General features: G+C 37.6%; 1 protein-coding gene across 2 annotated transcripts in view; it reads right to left on the minus strand.

Annotated features, from left to right (window-relative positions):
* Nucleotides 1–279: 279 nt before the first annotated feature.
* The window catches only part of slc8a2b (solute carrier family 8 member 2b), a 165,350-nt gene continuing 144,321 nt past the window's right edge, over nucleotides 280–21,308 (minus strand). For both annotated transcript variants that reach the window (XM_041995158.1, XM_041995159.1), the window contains 6 exons: nucleotides 17,894–17,997; nucleotides 16,477–16,494; nucleotides 11,990–12,114; nucleotides 8,988–9,087; nucleotides 7,756–8,031; nucleotides 280–4,882 (listed from right to left, as the gene is read on the minus strand). In XM_041995158.1, coding sequence (XP_041851092.1) covers nucleotides 4,506–4,882; nucleotides 7,756–8,031; nucleotides 8,988–9,087; nucleotides 11,990–12,114; nucleotides 16,477–16,494; nucleotides 17,894–17,997 — 1,000 coding nt within the window. In that variant the 3' untranslated portion in view covers nucleotides 280–4,505. The remainder of the gene's footprint in view (nucleotides 4,883–7,755; nucleotides 8,032–8,987; nucleotides 9,088–11,989; nucleotides 12,115–16,476; nucleotides 16,495–17,893; nucleotides 17,998–21,308) is intronic.

Here is a 21,308-nt window from a genome sequence, read left to right on the forward strand (position 1 = left end):
GAAAGAGTATTAAAAACAGAAATAATTCTGTGGTGGAAAGCATTGCATCCTCTGGGTGGGGTGGTGAGGGAACTTGTTAACAATGCAAAGTTCAAAAGCCACTTTTAGATAAATTATGTTATTTTGTACAGATTTTAGTTAAACATTGAGTTTAAATAATTTGCATAATATTTAAAGCTGTTTTTACATTTTACACAGCCTTCTAAATGCTTCCAACAGTATACTTTGGCTGCTGTACTGTCGTTTAGTGCAAAAATAATGATTCAGACACATAAAACCTTGAAAATAAATAAACTATATTTAACTAAGGTCAACTTCACTTGATTAAAGACCTTCATTTTCTTTCAATAACACATTACACCTCATGCCATGTTTTCAAAAACAAATTTTTTCCAAAGAATTTTTTGCTTACATTTAATTAAAAAAAATTAAATATAATCTTCAGTTAATTTATTACAATACTGAATAAATGTCACATTATACTGTAGTAACTCAGTCATAATTTCCCTACAAAGATTCAGGCAGAGAGAAATTTTCATCATCACAAGAAACAATTTCACAAAGAGACACATTGAAGAGCAAGACCTGGGGGGATGGGGGAGGAAGAGGAAAAGAGGAAGGTGAACACTAACACAGACATATCATACGCTAACAAACAAAAGGATGACCTGGAATGCTGCTTGTTGCAGAAAAAGCTTAGACACAAAGAGTAGGCTCTCTTTTGACAGCAAAAGGTAACAAAACAAGCTGTAGACAGCCGTGTGCGTGTGTGTTTCTGTGTGTGAATGGAACTGTGGTTGTGTGTCTGTGTGTTACACTTGCTGTATTTCACAAAGAGACACTTGTATTTGGAAATCAAACCTGATAAAATATGCCTCTAGGCGTCCATCACAGTAGACCATGCAGCTAACACACGTACACGAGGATTCATCATGCATGTGCAGGGGGACACAGAGGGAAGGCGAACACGGACGTACACTAGGTAGGGGTGGGTGAGAGGGTGAGGCCGGATGGGGGAGGCGTCACATCTAAATACAGAACAGCCAAGGCCGAAGCCGACAGTTAGTACAGAAGTTCATGGAAACATGGAACATTGTCTGGACATTGTGGACAGTCCTGTTTCTGGCTGTTGAGCCACATCTGGGTCACATCTGCTGGGCAGATGATGGGAGGTGATCCACTTAGTCCACAGCCACCGATTACAAGAGTTCAGCTGACCAGTGTAGGTGCAATGCATTATCTTGGTCCCACCTGGTGGTTTAGGAAGTTGACAAGAGTTCAGCGACGGTTCCAGCCTCACACAGCTCTGACGTGCTGCACAGCCACCATTAATATCTACAACAGTTCAGATCACCACAGCCTGAGACAATTATACTGGCAATGTTCTACACTGTTTCCTCATGTAAACAAGCTACTTACACTAAAAACCCCTCCTTCACAAGGACTGGGTGAAGAAATGCATGGAGGGTTACAACACACACTGCAGCAAGAAGAGATGTGAACTGAGCTCCCATCAAAGCTGCTAATGAAATAAGATGCAGATGACCTTTTTCTGGTATTGCACATCAAGACCACAATCCTTGAACTAAACCCCAAACTGTTTACCTCAAGGACCTGCGGCACAGCTTATCTGTACAGAAATTATCCTCTGTAAATAATAAACTATCTAATGAAGAGAAACACAAATAAAAAAATAGACAAAAATAACAAAACAAAAAACAGTACCTCTATATATTAGATGTTGCAATGTTTGGCTATTTTACACTCTGACACTGTTGGAGGAGTTAAAAGGGTACTTCCTCATTGTGAGAAATATATCAAAATCTAATCCACTAAATTCAGCAACAATGTAATCTACACTACCTGCTTTACTCACGGATATTAATCTGAACATTGTCTAGAAATACAAAAAGTCTACCTTGGCTATATCTGCAAGGAAAAGATACAAAACTGACTTTAGAAAGTTTACAAAGTTGTTAGTTTGGGTAAACGATTCAATTGTTTCTGACATTGTGTGTATTAACAGTAATAACCATCACATGTATAAGCACTTATTGTTTGTGGGTGGGAGTTTTGTAATGCAATGTCCTCACATAATTCATATTTAAGGTGACTGATATTAGGCAGTGAAAATTACAGAATAATAACGATTCAAGTCTCTTGTCAAAGCTAATAGCTCATTGCTCTATCATTACTATACTATAATTTTATGTGTTGCTCGCCACATTAGCTGTGACATTTTTCAAGCACTGACTTCATGTGTTCTTCAATATTCAAAGTAATAACCTTAAAATGTCAGCATGCAAATGTCGCAGCAAATTTGTGGATTTCTGCATGTAGTTTAGGTCTGTGCGTCACTAGTCGTCTATTCTGATGGATTTTTGCTTTCTATTTAGCAGCCGGTAGTTTCAGTAGCTTGTGAACATTTGTCCCAAGTCTTTGATGCAATACTGATCACGTGCAGGGCTGTGCTTTCTTATGTGTTTTCCTATGTATTCAACATATGCTGTGGTGCTAAACTGAGATAGCATTTAAGACTTTTCATTTCAGATAAAGACATTATAGTTCTGAAAACATAGTCTGCAAAATAAAGCACAGTTGCCTGCTGAAAGGATTAAAATGAGACAGATCCCATTTGTTTCTTCTAAACAACATAGAGACAGTCAGTTTAGATGGAAGTCATTTTTAGCCTGTCTGGTACTTATATTGTGCTTTCAAGCAGAGATGGATGGATAAATTACTACAATACATTCTTACAGGATGAGAAACATGATGGTTCCATCTGGATCCAGTGTTACATTAGTCAGCAGAACCAGTTTCATGTATTGCACTCAAGTAAGAGAAACACAACACTATGTATTAATTATATCAAACAAAGTGCAGCCTGGGCAGTTTATACAGCTGAAAGCTTGAATATTAAGAGTTTTACTTGAATGTTTTCAGTTTAAACTTATTAAATCGTACTTTGGTGGCTTCAGAAGCATCACTTTTGTAAACTAACACTTTTCTTGTTTGACTATCCGTGCATGTGTTTCTGCCTCTGCTTCTGTTATTAAAAGTAAAAGAATAGTCCCTCAGGTTACATGACACAGTTAGGGTTTACTGTGTCACTGAACACAATGCCTCAGTGATTAACTGGAGTTCAGTCTGCGCTTAGATTTCAGTCTGTATGGATGTGTCCATCCACGTTTCCAGTGTTTAAAGCTCTCTGCAAACAGAGCCTGCTTAATGCAGGAAAACTCAGCTCCAAAGACCGGCTGGTGGTTTCTGTCCACTAAGCTGAAACATAAATGTTATTTACAGATGGATTCTGCTTATTCCCTTTAACATATGTGACATGTAATGTGAAGATGGTCTGCCAAGTTATTCATGCAAAAATGATTCTTCATTTTGATGTACAAAGCTCTATTGAAGAGGCTGTGGCTCCCAAAGAAACTATTAAGTAAAGAGACACAGCTGACTGGCTGCTCTTCAAGAACATTTAGCCACGTTTTTGCTCCCTTTTGCTTTTGTTTTCTTCGTTTTTTTGTATTTTTTTTAAAGCAGCATATCAATCAAATGTTTGGGATCTCTGATACTCAACTCTGCATAAACTTTTGAAGCACTGAAACTTTTCTGGCAGAACAGAAATCTGACAGGTTTTCCTCAGTTTTCTTTCAATTGTGCAGATTAGTAGTTTTGCATTTTCACATCCATTCTGAAATTTTCAGTGATAGGCCTCCCTGTCTGCCTCTGGAAAACACTACAATTTACATGTACACTGGGATTTATTATTTACAGCGCATGTGGAGGACTGCCTTAATCTATACTGCGTATTAGACAAGAATCGCATCTATATGAGAACGTACCGTAGTAAACAAATGTAATGTTACTGTTTTGTAAACATTTGACTCATTTTTTTCCACAGTGTTCCACCTCCTCAGTGTAAAAACATGAAGCTGTACAGTCTGTGGTACAGTGGGGAGATAGGAGAGAAAGATTATGTTCCTTTACGGCAACTCATATAAAAGAAATCTGCCTGATGTTCACGTGTTTCTTTTTTCTTTACAGTAACATGTCTGCTCCTCTGTTAGAGGTCAGATCCTGCAGGACCGCTCTTCCAGTCCAAAGTAAACCCACTGTGATGGGAGTAAACCACCTCTGCCAAAGATATATATAAACAGCATTGTGGAGGCTCTCCTGACTTTCCTTTAACCTCTAAAATGTCAACATGACAATTACCCCCTGTCTCTCTCTGCACCCTCACTAGCACTTCCTCCTGCCATTTTATCATTCCAACTGTGTGTGTTTGTAATTATCTGTTTACACATGTGTACATATTGTGTGTGTGAACATGTATCTGAATTATTTTAGCATCCCTGCGTCAAAGACCAGAACACCTTCAGGCTGAAGATAGCCCTGTTAAACATGTCAAACAGTGGACTGTATGAACTGAGGGTTGAAATATAAAGGCTGTGTGTGTTGCAGTGCAATATTCTTCTGCAACATTCGTCGTCGTCTCCTTTTTAAAAGCCATTGATGTGGCAGTAGGCCTCCAGACTGGAGAAGAGGATGTAGAGGAACCACAGACCAAAAAACAGCAGGCTAGTCAGGAGGCGGGGTACTCTCGGGCCGCCGAGCTCTCCACCGATGGAGGGCCGGCGTCTGAACAGGAGAACAGCCATGCAGATAAAAGCGAAGATGGTGAAGAGTGTGACGGAGAATGCCAGTGACCCCGGGTCCACCCTAAACTCCTTTCCTTTGATTTTCCAGTAGACGGCAGCCACTGACCATGCCACACCGATACCCAGGAACACATTGACGGCGTTGCTACCGGTAACGTTTCCAACAGATGCATCGGCATGTTGGTCCTGCACAGCAGCCACTTTGCTGGCAAAAGTGTCTGAAAGGGAAAGATGTGAAGATTGTAAATCATGTATCATGTATCATCATCATCATCATCATCATCATCTTTATTTGTCACACTCAAGGTCCATAAAAAGAAACATCAAAACAAACACAACAACAACAGTTATAAAAGACACTTATACCAGTGTTTCCACAGAGGAGACTGGTAACGAACTGTACTAAAACTAGGATTCACCAGCATCAGGACAAGGCTGTTTTCAGAGTTATCAAGCGACAGATAAATCTATACATCAAATTTCCCATTAGTGGCTGAAAGGTACTGACACGAGCGTGAGAGAACAAAATCTGGCCCTGCTGGACCTGGGCTTCTTGAGTAGAACCCTTAATGCATCATTGTAAGCAACTTTGAGCTTCTGTAGACTAGCTCTCTTATATTTACACCACAATGGAGCAGTGTACAGAGGTGTACAGTAATTTCTGAAGAATTGGATTTTTACATTGTCTGAACACATGTGAAATTTCCGAGCCAAAATATTAGCTTGGGCATACAGAGTGCAACACTGTCGATATATATCATCATCATCACAGAGCTGATCTGTGATGAAGTGACCCAGATATTTAACTTTAGAACAGACACTTAACTTTTGTTCAGACAAATAGAAGTCAGGGAAGCACAGTTCTTTGTCCCCTGTGGTCCGACAAATTAGTACAACACTCTTTTTTGCGTTATATTTCACATCATACTTTATCTTCTCAAAGACTTTAGATATAACACTAGCTAAGGCTATTGGCCTGTAGTTATCCAGGCTCTCAACTTTGCCAGCCTTGTCCTTTATGACAGGCACAAGAGTAACAGAAAGTAAGGAGTCAGGTAACAGTCCATGGGTCATGAACCCAGAGAAACACAAAGCGAGCAGTACAGCAGTCTTTGGGCTTGCATACTTTAGATGTTCTGCTGTGATATTGTCCGAGCCATTTGCTTTATTGTCCGACAATTGTGATATTGCTTGATGCACTTCACAAGGAGTGATAAACACTGCATCCCTGTTAGCAATACTTCCTACTTTGTAGGGCTCACTTTTAACACAATTAAATAAGGCAGAAAGATCATCCTTTGAAAGTTTGGACCATTCCAAATTGAGCTTGAAGCCATCATTTACTCTGTGTATCAACTCAGGAAGACTATTTGTATCCAGCAGCATAACAAACGGTACATGATCTGACATGGAACACTCATACAGAATTTCCATAGATTTCAGAACAGCATGTGCATCAGCAGAATGCAATGGTCAAGCCATGACGTCGTATGTCATGCTTCACTTATGAAGGTATAACTGTCATCTGGACATCAATAACTGACTGGACAGAATAAAATGGTTATCTCCACACACATGCTCATATATACACAGATGGCTGCTCTGTGAGGCGTGAATGCTTCACACTAAACTCTCACAGATAAAAATGAGCGGGGGCCTCAGGGCCTGAGCATCTGAACTGAAACTCATATAACTGCTAAGAGGAAAAATGATTACATAAACAACTAGAAAGAGTCATAAAATATCCTCAAATTAACAAACTACAATGAAATGAAAAACGATAACAAAGAAAGAAAAAAAGACCAAACACACAACTTAAAAAAACTATACTTCAACAAATCAACTTAAAAAGAAGCAAAATTAAACAATAAAAAGATTTCATGGGGACAAAAATGATTAAAAAGACAGAATAACAAGTGGAAAAACTCCCGTGCAGCCAGTCTTTGAAAGCAGAGACGATGAACAGTTCTCCAGACTTTCTGAAAGTCCTTAAAAGTTTTTCTTTGCTTTAAACGTTTGTTGCTTTATCACTCATTTTCAGTCCAGTTCTTGTACTTAATTATTTTCAGAGAAATGTGTTTTTTTTGTTTGTTTGTTAAGCCACTTAACACTGACCTATGAATCATTTAAGCCTAAAACATCTCGTAACTCAAGGGATGAGCTAGTGTTGTGTCGACACATAACAGACAATTTAGCAAAGAACTAGTTTTAAATAGGATCTTTTGGCACTTTGTAACTCGCAGCCTGTCACAAAGACAATTTGTTCCCAGTTCTTTTTTTTGTATCGATGAATAAATGTAAAAAATAACGTTGAAAAACAGCAAATAGTATTTTTGCAGCAACAAGGTGATTCCTAAATAGCTTTTGGCCAAAACTTGGCATATCTCAGCATGGTCTGCAGTGTGGCCTTAAAACATTTGAGGAAACTGGACAAGTAGAGGACAAAAATGTCAAACCTAAAAAACCCCATCTTTCAGATGAACAGCATCTGAAAGTAACATCCTTAAGAAACAGGAACAAATCCAGCAAAGACTTGACACAAGACCTGACAGATACATCTGCACCTTCAGTTGATCCATCTACGGTTGGCCGAAGCCTCATCAGACATGGTCTTTGTGGCTGTCAAGAAGCCATTCTTAAGGAAGGAAACGGAGAAAAGGTTGAAATATGCCAGATGATACAAGAATTGGACTGAAAATCTGTGGCAACAAGTCTGATAGAGAGATGAATCCTTCCAAGAACCCAGATGTCAATAGTATTGAAGCAGTGTGTGATGATTTGGACAAAGAACGGAACAAAAGGAAACATCCACAGAAGTGATACTTCAAAAGGGACTGCAACTACTTTTAGTTTTCCTGACAACATATAAAGAAAAGGCAGATGGCTTAAGACTTTTGCACAGTAATGCACACAAAGAGATGGAGACACAATTGTTTGCTGTCCACTGTCGGGTTGACTGGGGCCTTTTTACATTTACGTTTGTTTTTGGGAGACAGTTGTCTTATAATCTATCCAATGGTCTGCAGAAACTAAATAACATGAATCCATGTCACCCCCTACTCTGATTCTGTGAACAAAGATATTTACTCACCTGGAATAGAAGTTCCCAGTGCCACAAACACCACTGCAGTTACAGTGTCCCGCAGCCCCACGGTGCAGCCAAAATGCGATGCCAAATCACCAATGATGGCGGTGAGGACACCAATGACACTAATGGACACAAAGAAACAGGCCCAGCCATTCCAGTACTCTGTGGGTGGGACACAAGCAAATAGAACCTTCCAGAAGACGGTGAGGAAATGCATAAAGTAGTCATAACAAGATGGAAGGCGCTCCTCACGACCCTCCTCATCTTCATCGCCGTCACCTGGAAAAGAGTAAAAAGCTAAGAGTCAGAACAACTAGCCCAAACTTCACAGTATACACAGACAAAGCCTGTGTGAGAAACACTTAAAATATAAATACAAACTAATTTTAAAACATGTTGAATCCAAAAGCTCACATTTAACACCAGAAAGGGTTAACTACTGTCTGCAGTGAATTCTTACTTCCATTAGAGGGTGGCCTTCAGTCACAAAAATGGCTTGTAAACAACTCGCATGGCTGAAAAATAACATCCATTCATATAACAGATTTTCCAGTTACTGACAAAAATGGGCATGGACGAAAATATAGGCATCTTATCTGGGGCCAATGACATAAGGGGTCCCAGGTGGGCAATTTATTGGAACCATTGTGAAAGTTGTGAACAAACACACAATATGGGTCACATCTTTCAGTATGATTATAGCCCACATGGACCCCAAATACATATGCTGGCTGTGTTGTTATATTTCAATATTCACTAATTTAAAATTCCTTATCTTAACTCTTTGATATCTACACTAAGACCAACTCAGTTCAGTAAGGGAAAAAGATGCTAAACAAACAGTGAAGCAGGACATTAAGGGGTTAAAAATCTTAAGTTTAACTATAAAAAAAAGTCAGTTTTGAAGTTTGTTGAATGATTTAATGCAGACCTGATGTATTGCATGTAGATGTAAGCAGAGATGTGCAAACTCATGATTGGAAAAAGGGAGCATGACTTTAATCAGTTTGACTTATTTACCAGCACAACCTGACACAGAAGTGTCAGACTGAGAAGAAAGTTGTCACTTAAACGTTAGTGCTTATCAGTGTTCACGGGCCACTTTCACACCGTGACACGAGGGGATTCCTCACACAACAGCAGTTGTTTAGAGTGGCTGACTGTAGGGAAAGAGTTTCCTGGTGACAGCTGTTGGCTCACTTTCTGTAGCACGTCCACACGCAAACAGAGCTCACCTGCACTGACAGTGACCGCCTCCACAAACTGTTCCCCCCAGGAGTGTGTGCCGATAACCAGTGCCAAATTGGTCTTTTTAATGAGCTTGTCCACGGTGCTCTGCCAATCAGAAAAAACAACACAGCTTATTAGCAAGCAGTTAATAACTGACTCAAGGACAGGGGACAGAGTCGGTCAGGTGAGGCTTCTTGTGCTGGTTAATGCTGCTGAAGCTCATTAATCTAATTTTGTTTATTCTTCGTGGATTAAGTATGACCATCTTTGGGTTTTATCTTTGTTTTTCTTTTATAACTTAAAAAAAAGATCAAAGAAAAAAGACCAAAAAACAAACAAACAAACAAACAAACAAACAAACAAAAAACAAAACAAAACAACAAGAACAAAGAAACAAAAAAAAAACAAGAACAAACAAACAAATTAAAACATAAATCTGAAGTTGAAAGACAATAAACGGATGGATCCACTATTATTTGTGTGTTCCATGGTGGGAATAATAGGAGGTGACATTGATCAGCCTTTGTTGCCTTAATTCTGCCTAATAGAGGGCAACAGTTTGGTTTTTGGTGAATGCTTTCAATATTTTTTGGGGGGTAAAATAGTGAGATAAGAAAACTAACCAGCAGCTGTTTAGCTCAGATTGCAACTACAGACTCTAATGTTATCCATTGGTTTGTGAACTGACCCTGTGAAGGAATCTTGGTGTTTTTTTTGAGCTATAAGTGTCCATAATGTTAATTTATTATGGAAAAGCTCAACACTAACACTGGTAATAAATGAAGACTAAACAGTACAACACTGTATGTCTTTAGCAGAAAGAACAAAAAGGAAAACAATAGGCTGCACAAGTGAAGTAGAATCAAAGTGTGAAGGTTAGCTTGACTGGGATTAGTTTAACACTGACTGGACACAAAGTGAGACAGATATTTGTTTTAGCTCAGTATAAAAACTGTGAATGGTTAGTTTTTAGTCTCAAGTCTTAATACATCCAAAATCAAAGACTGGAAACAGTAGGAAACCGTAACACGAAGATAAAGAAATGATAAAAAAAACAAGACAGTACTGTTAAGCTTGGCAGAAACAGTAAAAATAAAGTGATCTTAATCTAAAATAAATAAAAAATCTGTAAGGACAACTTAAAGACTGAAAATAATACAGCTTAGCTGGATTAAAAATTTTAACAAAAGTAACATACTACACAACCTTTACCATAAATCATTGGGTGCACTTCATTCTCCCACATATTACTTCTGTAGTCTATGCGAACTTAATTACTTGGTGCAGTGTGCCATGTGTTGCTCTTCTTAGATCTCATTTACCTAATTTTAAGATAAATATAACTTCAGGACAACTGAAACTGTAGCCTCTAAGATCATATTCTCAGTCCATTTCTACTCTTGATGAACAAATACAAAACATATCTATCCATTGCATAAAATTTGAGATATTTATTGAGCTGATATATTTTGAAAGTATTATAATTTGTTTACTTTCATAAATTTGCCAATAAACCTGGAATCTGATTTTGCGACACATCAATGAGTTGTTGATAATCAGATTTTGCTGTCAGCAGTTTAATTTCTCCAAGTAAATTCCATCTTTTCTCTCTCTTTTTGTTCTCCATCAGATTTGACCATTTTAGGCTAAACAAACCAAACTAACCAAGCAACAACAGTAATAACGAGTTGCGAGGAGAGATGTTTTTATAAGATGCTACTTTCACCCTTGCATTACTTGCATCTCAACATGGCATACCTCCACATTCTCTACACTTGATTTTAGTTTGCAGCTATAAAAAAGACATGCATTTCCCTCCCTGTCATCCATCATTAATTTGTGCAGGCTGCAAACAGAGCTGCTCAGTCTAATGTCCTAGAAGCAAAATCAGAATGTCAGTCATGCTGATTACATTTTCCTCAAGCTGGTTCACACTTCCCACAAATCATAAGCGACAGGGATAATTAATTCTGTCTACAAGGGGTCAGTTTAATCAAACAGAATAGGGGATATGGACTTTTATTTAATTTAATTTACACCATTTGGTGGATGTTGTTATTGTTGTTTCTGTTGCATTCCCTCACCATCTTCGATTTCTTCTCAAACAGTCCAGGCTGTGGTTGTTTTTTTTAATTTATTGAAAATGAGGCAAATGCCTGGTTTGCTTGTTTTCACTGAAAAGTTTTGTTTTTTATCAATTTTCAAAGTGATTTCAGGGGTGACCGGTTGCCACTGGTAGTTATTTTTACGATCTATGTTACTATGTTACTCCTGATAAAAAGCTTTTTTCATTTAGTTGACAGAAGAGTTTACTACAAATAAGTTACCTGGATTGTTTCTTGTTTGTATTTTCTTGAGAGCAGATAAAATACACTAAGTATTAATATAACACAATGATGTGAGATTGTAAACTATAAATGACTTTTAACACTGTTTGTTGCAGAGAGGAGGTTCTGGCTCCTGTGGAGGACTGTGGTATTTGTCAAATGCAGAGAAAGCCTGAAGATGTAACAGTGAGAGTTTGCATTCTGCATGCCTGCAGCGATATGGAGGGCAACTAATGCAGCTTAAATAATTCAAACACATACTAGGCCACCTTACAGTGAGGGTTAAGACCCCGGTCCAATTATGGCTTATATAATATGACCAGAAAACCACATTTTACATCTTGTTTTAAGCGCAGGAGTAAGACCTGTGTGCAGAGCAGGACCCTGAATGCATCTATCTGTTCTTGTGTGTATTTTTACAATAAAACCATTCCCATAATGTCTGGACAGAAATTAAGTTTAAAATTGTGCATGTAAAATAATTTTTAATCTTCTAACCACCTTGTTGTTTTAATTGACACAAAGCAATCTTGGATAGTAAGTTTACAGCTGTTAATGGCTAACACTAGAAAGTCTTCAGCACATTTATTTTTAGAAACAGAATAACAATACAGAAAACAAACAAAGTGCACTGCTCCTATATAGGTAAAAAAAAAGAAAATAAATAAGTGAATGTGCACCTTGAACTCGTAGGACTCTTCGATGACCACCTCCAGGCGGCTGTGCTCTCCCAGAATGGGTTTCCCCATCTCAGCTATCCTTCGGGCTTCCTCCTCTTCAGCACTCATCTGCCCCTCTACCCCGTCTGTACACAAGAGACAAACACACAACAACAAAGATTTTACCTCTATAAAAAAACTAGATTTCAAGTCAGTGTATTAGTGAAGGCTGCACAATAATATTATGATAAATGTATCTGAGTGTATGTAAGTGTTTGCATGACTGATTGAAGATGTACCATATGTATATCTGTGCATGTTCGTATGTGAGTGAACAGTAAAACACCAGATCAGATTCAGTGTAAACATCCATATATAAATAATGGATGTTATTATAAATATAATGAAATAAAAATAAACTTAATAATTATTAATAATTAATAACTTCTTTTGCTCATTTAAAACCCCAAAACTGTGTTACAACTTTTTTGTATGTCAACTTGCCTCCAATAAAATCTCTGTTTTGGTTGGAAACTGTGCAGTTTAAAGTTATTCACATAGAACATGACAATATTAAATTTGTAGAACGTTTTCACTTTTAGATTTTTCACTGAAACCCAGAGATTTCTATTTTCTCCTCTTAGCTGCATCTAGTCTGAAACAGTCCAGAATCCCACAGAATGAAAAAAAAAACATATTCAGATTTAAATTCTGCATTAAACAAATTAAGCTACAGCTCAGACATTGAAAATATGAAGAACTCCCTACCTGCATTTAAACCAAAGAAAACTGTGTTTACATTATTTCCTCAATAGTTCTGGTTCACAGGGTGGATTTTTCCGAAGGAGGTTTTTTCAGTAGAATATCAAATGAATATCTAATTTCTGAGATTTGTAAAAACTTGCAAACATATCGTTTGGTTTATAACATTAAACAGTGAAATCTTACATTCTTCAAATTCAAATGTCAAAATTTTAAATTTAATTATGAAGCACTTTCACACCAGAAGCAACAAAATGTGCCTTACACACTAGAAAACAATTTATGCATACTAAAATAAAACAAGCCTTCACACAACAAAGTATAATCAGAACAACTTCAAACATTCTCTCTTGTCTTGAGAACTGATAATTAAAAACTCAGTTTTGTCCTGTTTAACCTGTAGAAAATTATTTGCCATCCATGGCTTTATATCTAAAATACAGTTTTAAAGGATGTTAAGTGGCTCTAGGTCATCAGGAGACACAGCAATGTAAAGCTTCATATCATCAGCATAGTGGTGAAATTCAGTGCTGTGCCTCCTGATGAAACCTCCAAGTAGCAGCATGAACAGATTGAAAAGTTTTAGGACTGAAAATTGATTCTTGGGGAACCCCACACAGAAGTTTATGAATTCTTGAGGAACACGTATCCATACTTACTTCCATCCAGTTTCTTGTTGCTCATTCAGGCATGAATGGATGTTAAATTATTTATGATTTAAATTGATAGTGTTATGTCTTTGACATGCTACTTGGAAGATGTACATTATTTAGAGAAAGAACAGTGAGTAATCAAAGTTCAGTCAAGGTTATTTTGCTTCAGGAGGCTCAGATCTAGTGATACAATATAGAAGATTCCCTGTGCATTTTATCAGGGAATCTTGGCTAGTCTCTTCTTTTGTGTGCTCTGCTGGTGGATGCAGCATCACTACAGATGACAAAAAGAAAATCAATAAGATTATCAGAAAGGTTGGCTCAGTGGTGGTCTACCCCAGGCTGACTTAAGGTCACTAGAGAGGAGAATAGAAGCTTTATTTGAAATAAATTTTGAAGGCCATCCAATATATAGTCCAAATGACAATAATTCAGACACACCGTGTCCTTACCCGGACATAAAAACTTCTTGAGTCTCTCTCTCTCCTTTGGCAGTATAAGCTACAAGAAGTCTAGAGCAAAAAAAAATTTTTCAGATGTGAGACCTTATTTGTGCTACTGATCTACAGTAAACAGAGTAGCAACAACATCCACAATCAACCAGAGGTAATTTCAAGACACAACTGAGTTAATCGGCTGTTTTACAGGTACGTTGTGACATTGACATCCTAAAAGAGCTTCTAAGGCACTTTGAGGCCCCTGATTAGGTTTTGTGAGATTTACTTATTTGTTTTGTGTGAATGAGTGAGAAGGATTGTATCCTCCCTCCTCTTCAGGTAACCCTCATCTATTTATAAGAAGACCAAGAGTAAAGCAGAACCTGGCAACAGTCCCTGCAGCACTTAGCACGATTTCAGGATGTCACACACACACATTCAAATATGGCTTCGCTTTGCTTCCTCTGCACTGCAACATATTTCAGCTTTCTGCAGCCAGGACACCCTGCAGGGACCACCACTGCACTGTGATAGATGGGTGTGCTGAACCAGAAATCACCTTCAGGACAACAACAGTCATTATGAGTCATCAGTACCATAAAGCATTTCTGATCTCATCACATTTTTTCTTCCTTTCAGCTCTGAGTTCTTTTTTTCTGCCTCTGATCTTCAGTCATTTGTGGATGAATCTGCTCAGCTGTCATTCAGTTAATAATTTCCATTAAAATTGATAAATTAAGTTCAGTATCAGTCTGTTTTTGATGCCCACGGGCTAGACTCCATGAAAGTCATAGAACAATTTATTAGAATTTATTACAATCACATCCTTTTAAAAGAGAGGCCACAAATATCTGCATCCCCAATGAAGGGCTCTAATTTATTTGAAGGAAGTTATCACCGATCTGTTCTGTGCTGAGCTTCACAAGGGTCATTTGTGCTGTGATTTAGATCCAAATATACAAATACCCATCACCCCCCAGAGAAGGTTTAAGAGATGCCAGAAATGTGAGCCAGATAATTATAATGTGCTGCAGAATAAAGAATATCCTGGCAAAGCAGCAAACCTGAGTGCATGCAGGAAAAGAAATTTTGGCATCTATTTAAATTTATTAGCAATGAAACGTAATTACTTTTTACACTAAGTTGATTTTGTAATATCAGGAATGTGGAAAGTTGTAGCAATGAGGAAGAGTTCTTTTGGACTACAATAAGCTTCAGTTTCTAATTTCAAATGAATGCAGGGATGCTGGTTAACTTTTTATTCTGGTCCCTAATACATATCTGCAGTCCTTCTGTCAACAGTAAAGATCAAATCTTGCAGCTTATGCTTCTTGTGAGAAAGATGAGGAAATATGTGCTGCATATTCACACACTGACATTTGATTGATGATTTTTGAACCGTTATGTTATTAATGCTAGCTGGACCATCATCCAATGTCCTGCAGATGAGGAGGATCAAACAGCCAATCCAGGAATTGGCCGACAGCCTGTTGTATTTTTTTCACTATGTCCACCGATACTACTCATTGAAATGTCCTACATAAACCCCAAAGCTAGAAAAATTTAATTATACAGAAAGGTATGTAAGTTCAATGAGTTTTTGCTGGAAATATACAGGCTGTAACTTGATAAGCTCACAATCAGTGAGGGAATCAATCAGTCTTTATTTATAAAGCACTTTTCATACAAAAATGCAGCACAAAGTGCTTTCCATGGTTAAAACAATGCCCCCCAGAGCCCATTTCTGAGGAACAACTCGTGCATTGTGACTGAGTGGATGGTGATGCAGTACGAAATGTAGCCAATAAGAGAGCGAGCTGGTTGGGGAACAAGGATGTAAATAAAGTCTGTGTTCACGCCGTCTCCAGTCTGTTATTTTTCAGTTCTGGCTTTTTCTGTTAACAATAGTCCCAAGACCACCACCATTCCCTCGTCCTATATATCCCCTTTCATGCTGTGTGTTGTGTTGTTACTATGTTTCTTCTTCTTTGTTTTTTGCCGGTTGTTGCTATGGTTCTTCTTCTATGTTTTGACATTTGTCCGGTTTGGAGGACTAGATTGTAGATGAGTTGTGTGTGTTGTTCTGTGATTAGATTATTAGAGCACACCACACACAATACAATCAAAACTGATTTTTTTTTTTTTATCTTCACATGTGAGGTCTCAACCAGTTAAAAAATCGTTATGTGTGTACCAGGCCTTTGGTAAAAACAGCCTGACATCCAGTTAGATCTATGTGTCAACTTTTTTCTGCTGCACAGAAGTGTGAACATTTGAGTTTAAGTACTCTTTCTAGTTTTCACACAAAGGCAGAGGAACAAACAATTGATGGATCTCTTCATCAGAATTTATCATCAATCCTTGTGAGGTCAGAAAAACTTATCAGCAGCTGGCCTGATAACTGAACAATTACAACAGCTTTCTCTGATCAAACAGGGAATATCTCTGGGCTGTTGGCCAGAAAACATGATTGAAGACATGGACCAAATCTAATCTAAAATTTTAGGGAGCTGTAAAATGCATCTTTCATAATCTTCTCCCACTCTGTTCATCAGTTAATAATTCAATCAACCCAGAAAGAAAGAGAAGTTTAGCTGATCTTGAAAAGGTCATTTCTGACAGATCAGGTTTAAAAGGAAAATTCAGACGGTCTTACCTTCGTTCAGCAGCAGAGCTGCGGACAGAAAAGGAAAAGTTGTAAATAGCAGCACGCGTTCAGGAAAGAAGAGAACAACAAAAAACATCCTAATGATTAATTTAAAATCCAAACAAAAACACACAGGCAAAATAAAGCTCAGGAAAGAACCTACTTTTTTTTTTTATTTCACAGTTTTGCTGATGTAATCACTTTTCATTCTGCTCTTTGTGATTATTTTCTTGTCTTTTTCTTATACCTTAGACTTACAGCTACTGATGCCTTTGCAGTTACTAACACTTTGTAATGTCTGAAAATCCTTTGATTCTCACACAATGTCTCCTTTCTATGTTCCCACTGCAAAGAAAAAGGAGGCGACAGACTCCAAATGTTGTATCTTTGTGTCTCATTAAAGATAAGTGCTGTGGGTGAAGTGAGCCACTGAAGCAGCTGAAAAGCAAAACCCAGTAAAAACAAAACAAATATGGAAAGCACAAATCAAACAGCAGAAATGATGATGTGGTTCACATGGTCACCTTTTTTTATGTTAAATGATTATTAATTGAAGGTGCAGCTGGTAAAAAGACCATAAATTATATTTTCAGATCAAGTAAAGGACAAAATCATGAATTCATTAACCCGTTGCAGGACTTCACCAAAGAAAAACAATATTCTTTATTAGGCTCCAACTTTCATGTAGCAGCTTTTGTCATCCTTACAAATCACCTCCTTATCATTAAGTCTACTGTTTATTAAAAGAATTAGAAAAGTACCCAAAGTTTCAGGGACTGTGTTCCTGACAGCAACCTCACGGAATCAGTGATTCTGAATATTATTTTTTTCTGGCATTCAGCTTTTTATAATTTATTGGGTGTGGACCAAACAGAAGTCCCAGCATCATCTCTTTGTTTAAAGTAGAAACGTTATTCCCCACTAAATATCACTTTTATGGAATAATCCACAGTTCATGACAGCTTTTCTCTTTTTTTCTGTTTAGCTCTAAGTGATGGTTTATCTTTAATTTCTTTTTTGGTATGTAAAGCACTTTCAGCCAGTGACAATAACTCCAGTCTTATCCATTTAGTTTTTTTTATTTTTATTTTACTTTAAATTCTCTGTCCTGATGCTTTGGCATTGTCCTTGGTTGACCTCTATGTTTCCCTCTACTAACCTTCCTATTTTGCCCAAAATTTACACACACCTGGATGGGAACAAGCCATATCTTTTGCCAAACTCTGAGCTAAATTGCCTTTTTAAAAGGCGCTTTAGAATAATTTGCATTGTTTCTGCTAACATCTGTCATATTTGGGCTGGGATTCCTGCAGCCAGGTGCAACAGTCATTAAGCCCTGAATGCACCCTCCTTACCTGCAGACTTATTAGCATACTTAGACTCCAGTAGCTATTTGTTAGAGAAATGTAAACAGAAACACACATACCTGAGATTCCTCTCTTTAGCCAGCGGGGTTCCTCTAACACGATGAAGAAGTTTTCATGTTTTTCATATTCTTCATCATCAATTATCCTCACCTGGAGAGTTTGACTGTAAAAACGCACACACACACAGACAGACACACAGCCTGAGTTTCAGACACATAACATAGAAAAATGTTTAATCAGTGGCGCTCGCAGGGTTTTCCAGCCCTAATATAAATACCATTTTTTTTCTTTTTTTACAGTGATCTGGTAACCCTTTGAAATGACCTTGGGACCCCCAGTTTTGGAAAGGCTGTTCTTGATGAAGGCACAACATGTTCATGATCATTGATGAACTAAGGCTGCACAGTGTGACTCAGGGAAGTTAAGATGAAGCAATGGTGATGATGACAAGAACTTTTAGTGTCTCTGAGGACTGAAGTGCTGCAGTAGAAAACAGCTCTCTAAAAGCAGAGGAAAATGTACCCTGACAAGAGAGAGCGGTAGAGAGGTGGAAAGCAAATGACAGACAGAAGGAAAGGAATGGTGAGGAGGGAAAAGAAAAGGGATGACAGGAGGACAGTGAAAGTAGAAGGAAGAAAACTGAGTCTGCAGATGTAAAGTGAAAACCAGCAGAGTAAGGAATAGAGAAACAAAGAGTGGAAAGATGCGAGAAGATGGACATATGCAATCAGTGACCATTCTTCCATAGTGAGGAGTGATTTTGTGTAGAAGTGACAACAATGAAAGATGGTTTGTTTAGATGAAGTGAGGACAGAGCGGTGATGTCTGTAGTAGAATTCACTTCTCTTCAGAGTTTACACACTCTACACAGTTTAATGCAAGTTAAACATGTTTTTAATGTATAAAACCGCAATAATCAGGAACATCATGGGGTTTAGATCCTCGACCTTTGTGGCCTGAAAAAAACATGATTTACTAAGGTATGACATCACATATGCAATGAGGTATTTTCTGTCCATGTAAACCTGAAAGAGTCACAACAGTGAATATTTACTGTGGTGTAATTAGTCTTAAAATCTTAAAATCGCTCATTTGTTTTTTGGTTTTGAGTGTCTTGTCTAGATTTGCTCAATAATTGACTAATTACAAGATTCAAAGCATTTCAGCCAGACAACAGATGTCCCTGTAGACTCATTATCTGACATATCTGATGACAAAAATTCAGAGCTATAATCTAATGAACTGGTGTTCTCCTTAAGCAGTGGATAACCAGCTCTTTGATCCTCCACTTGTCCAGTTCCGCCACATCTTCTGCTCATCATGCTGAGATATGCCATGGGTCAGCATTTTCCTGAAACTGCTGAAGGGACTGGACTGAATCTAAATGACCAATCAGCCAATGTGGAGAGAAAGCTTTGAAAGATCTTTAGAAAACTGGAAGACTGTTGTTCAAGACCACTTTAAAATATTAGGAGATTTTGGCTGATGGGAAGGGAACATAAAGAATAGTACTGTACTCGAGACAAAAGCTAATATTTTAGATTTCTTTGTATAGTTTTAGATCCTCAAACATTTGATTGGATCGTCATTAAGACAAGGAAATACAAGAAAAAAGTTGTAATTCCTCCTGAAGAGCTGACCTGAGGTGGTGCTGACATCAAGGAAAATGATTAAATAAAAATTTCCATCATTTGAAAAACACCCCGGGATCTCCAGTCCATCCTGCTCTCACCCAGCTCCCTGCCTGTCAGTGAACCTGCCAGTTAACATCAACTTAGATCTGCTGCAGCCAGAATAACACCAGCAACAGTCAGGTCGAGTTTGTCACACATGCTGCACACATCAAAACACCTCTGCAATAGACACACATTCAGAAGCAATCCTTACTAGCTCATTTAACAGTTAATAATCCAACAGACTGAAGCAAAAGTTTATCCAAACACTCAACAGACAAGTTTATTGTGGCATGCTCTAACTTATTTAAGTAAATAACACAGTAAAACACTGGGATCCGCCAGCGTCCTTTCAAGTAAGTAGTTACAAATAAAAAAGTGCAATGTGAACCTTCTGTAGTCTGCTACAAATCCAAGTAGGACAGAGTTTTTAATCTGTATGTAAGAATTCAGAGTTAAACCATTTGCACTGTTAAACTGAAATATTTCAATTCATATTTTTATCTGCACATTCAAACAAAAAGCTGTACTAAAACCTGCTGTAAAGATGTGTTTGGGCTGATACTGGGATCAGCATTCCCTCGGGTCATCCTTGATGAATAATGGATGGGACTGCTGTCTTACAAACACAAAGGTGAAGACAGACGGCATGAGATGGGAGAGAGGGCTGGAAGAGGTGAGGAGAAGGAGGGAAAATAAATAAGAGGGAAGGTATAGAGGGAAGACAAGGATGCAGGGAAGATGGAAAAAATAATGAGAAAATCCATAAATGATAATCTATAAAGGAATGAGGAAGTAAACTTTTAATCTATTAAACTGCTTTTGAAATGATTGACCAACCAATGATTATTCAGCTTTGATCAGCAATTAACAGATATCAGGTCAAGACTGTAAGATCTATGTGTCTCTAATCTGCTGGAAGACAATCTGAAATTATTCAAATATTGTTTTCCTAAAACCCTTAAAATTGCATTTCTTCTCTGATGAGAGAAACAAACATTCATGTAAGAAAATGATCTGATTTGAGCAGGGAATTGTGTTTGGTTTAAACATCAATGAATTATTATTATTATTGAGGCTGCAATGATGAATTTTCAGGCAGTAAGAGGCAAAAACAAAAACAGTTATGGCTGATAAGTTAGCAGACAGTTTGTTTTTAGCAGCTTCAGCAATTTTAGCTTTTAGCAATTAGCATTGATGTTCCTCCTCTTCAGCACTCCTTGTGTCTGTCAGCTGGGGAGTTTATAAAGAGCTGAAAAACGGAGCTAAAAGAGGCCAAACACACTTAAAGTAACTGTGCAATAATTATGTGACCATGAACACCGGTGAGTCTTTTTACACAAATTGATTTAATAAATCCAATCCACTTTATTTATGAAGCACATTTCTATCATATATAATAAAGAATTGAAGCTAAACATATAATTAGAATAGCTGCTCCGTAAGTGTTAAAGTTATGATGTGTAACAATAACAAGCCCATGAAAAAACTTCATTCATACAACTAAAACTGTGTCTCTATTAAAGTGAACAATCTACTTTCTAAATCTATTGTCTACTTTAAAAGAAAACAGGAAAATTATGAAATGATTATAATAAGCAAACTTTGGTGGAAGTTTGAGAGCAAGAAAAGACTTTTAAAACGTGAGAGCAGAGTTTTGAGAAAGAGCAATATGATTACAGCTTACAGATTACAGAAAATGAGTGTGAAAACAAGAGATCTTGCTCTCAAATCAAACAGTTACGCTTTTGAATACCCCCAAAATCAGTGAGACGCAAGGCTGAATCCTGGATAACTGCTG

The sequence above is a fragment of the Melanotaenia boesemani genome, chromosome 9 (assembly GCF_017639745.1).
Source record: "Melanotaenia boesemani isolate fMelBoe1 chromosome 9, fMelBoe1.pri, whole genome shotgun sequence".
In the NCBI taxonomy this organism is placed as follows: domain Eukaryota; kingdom Metazoa; phylum Chordata; class Actinopteri; order Atheriniformes; family Melanotaeniidae; genus Melanotaenia; species Melanotaenia boesemani.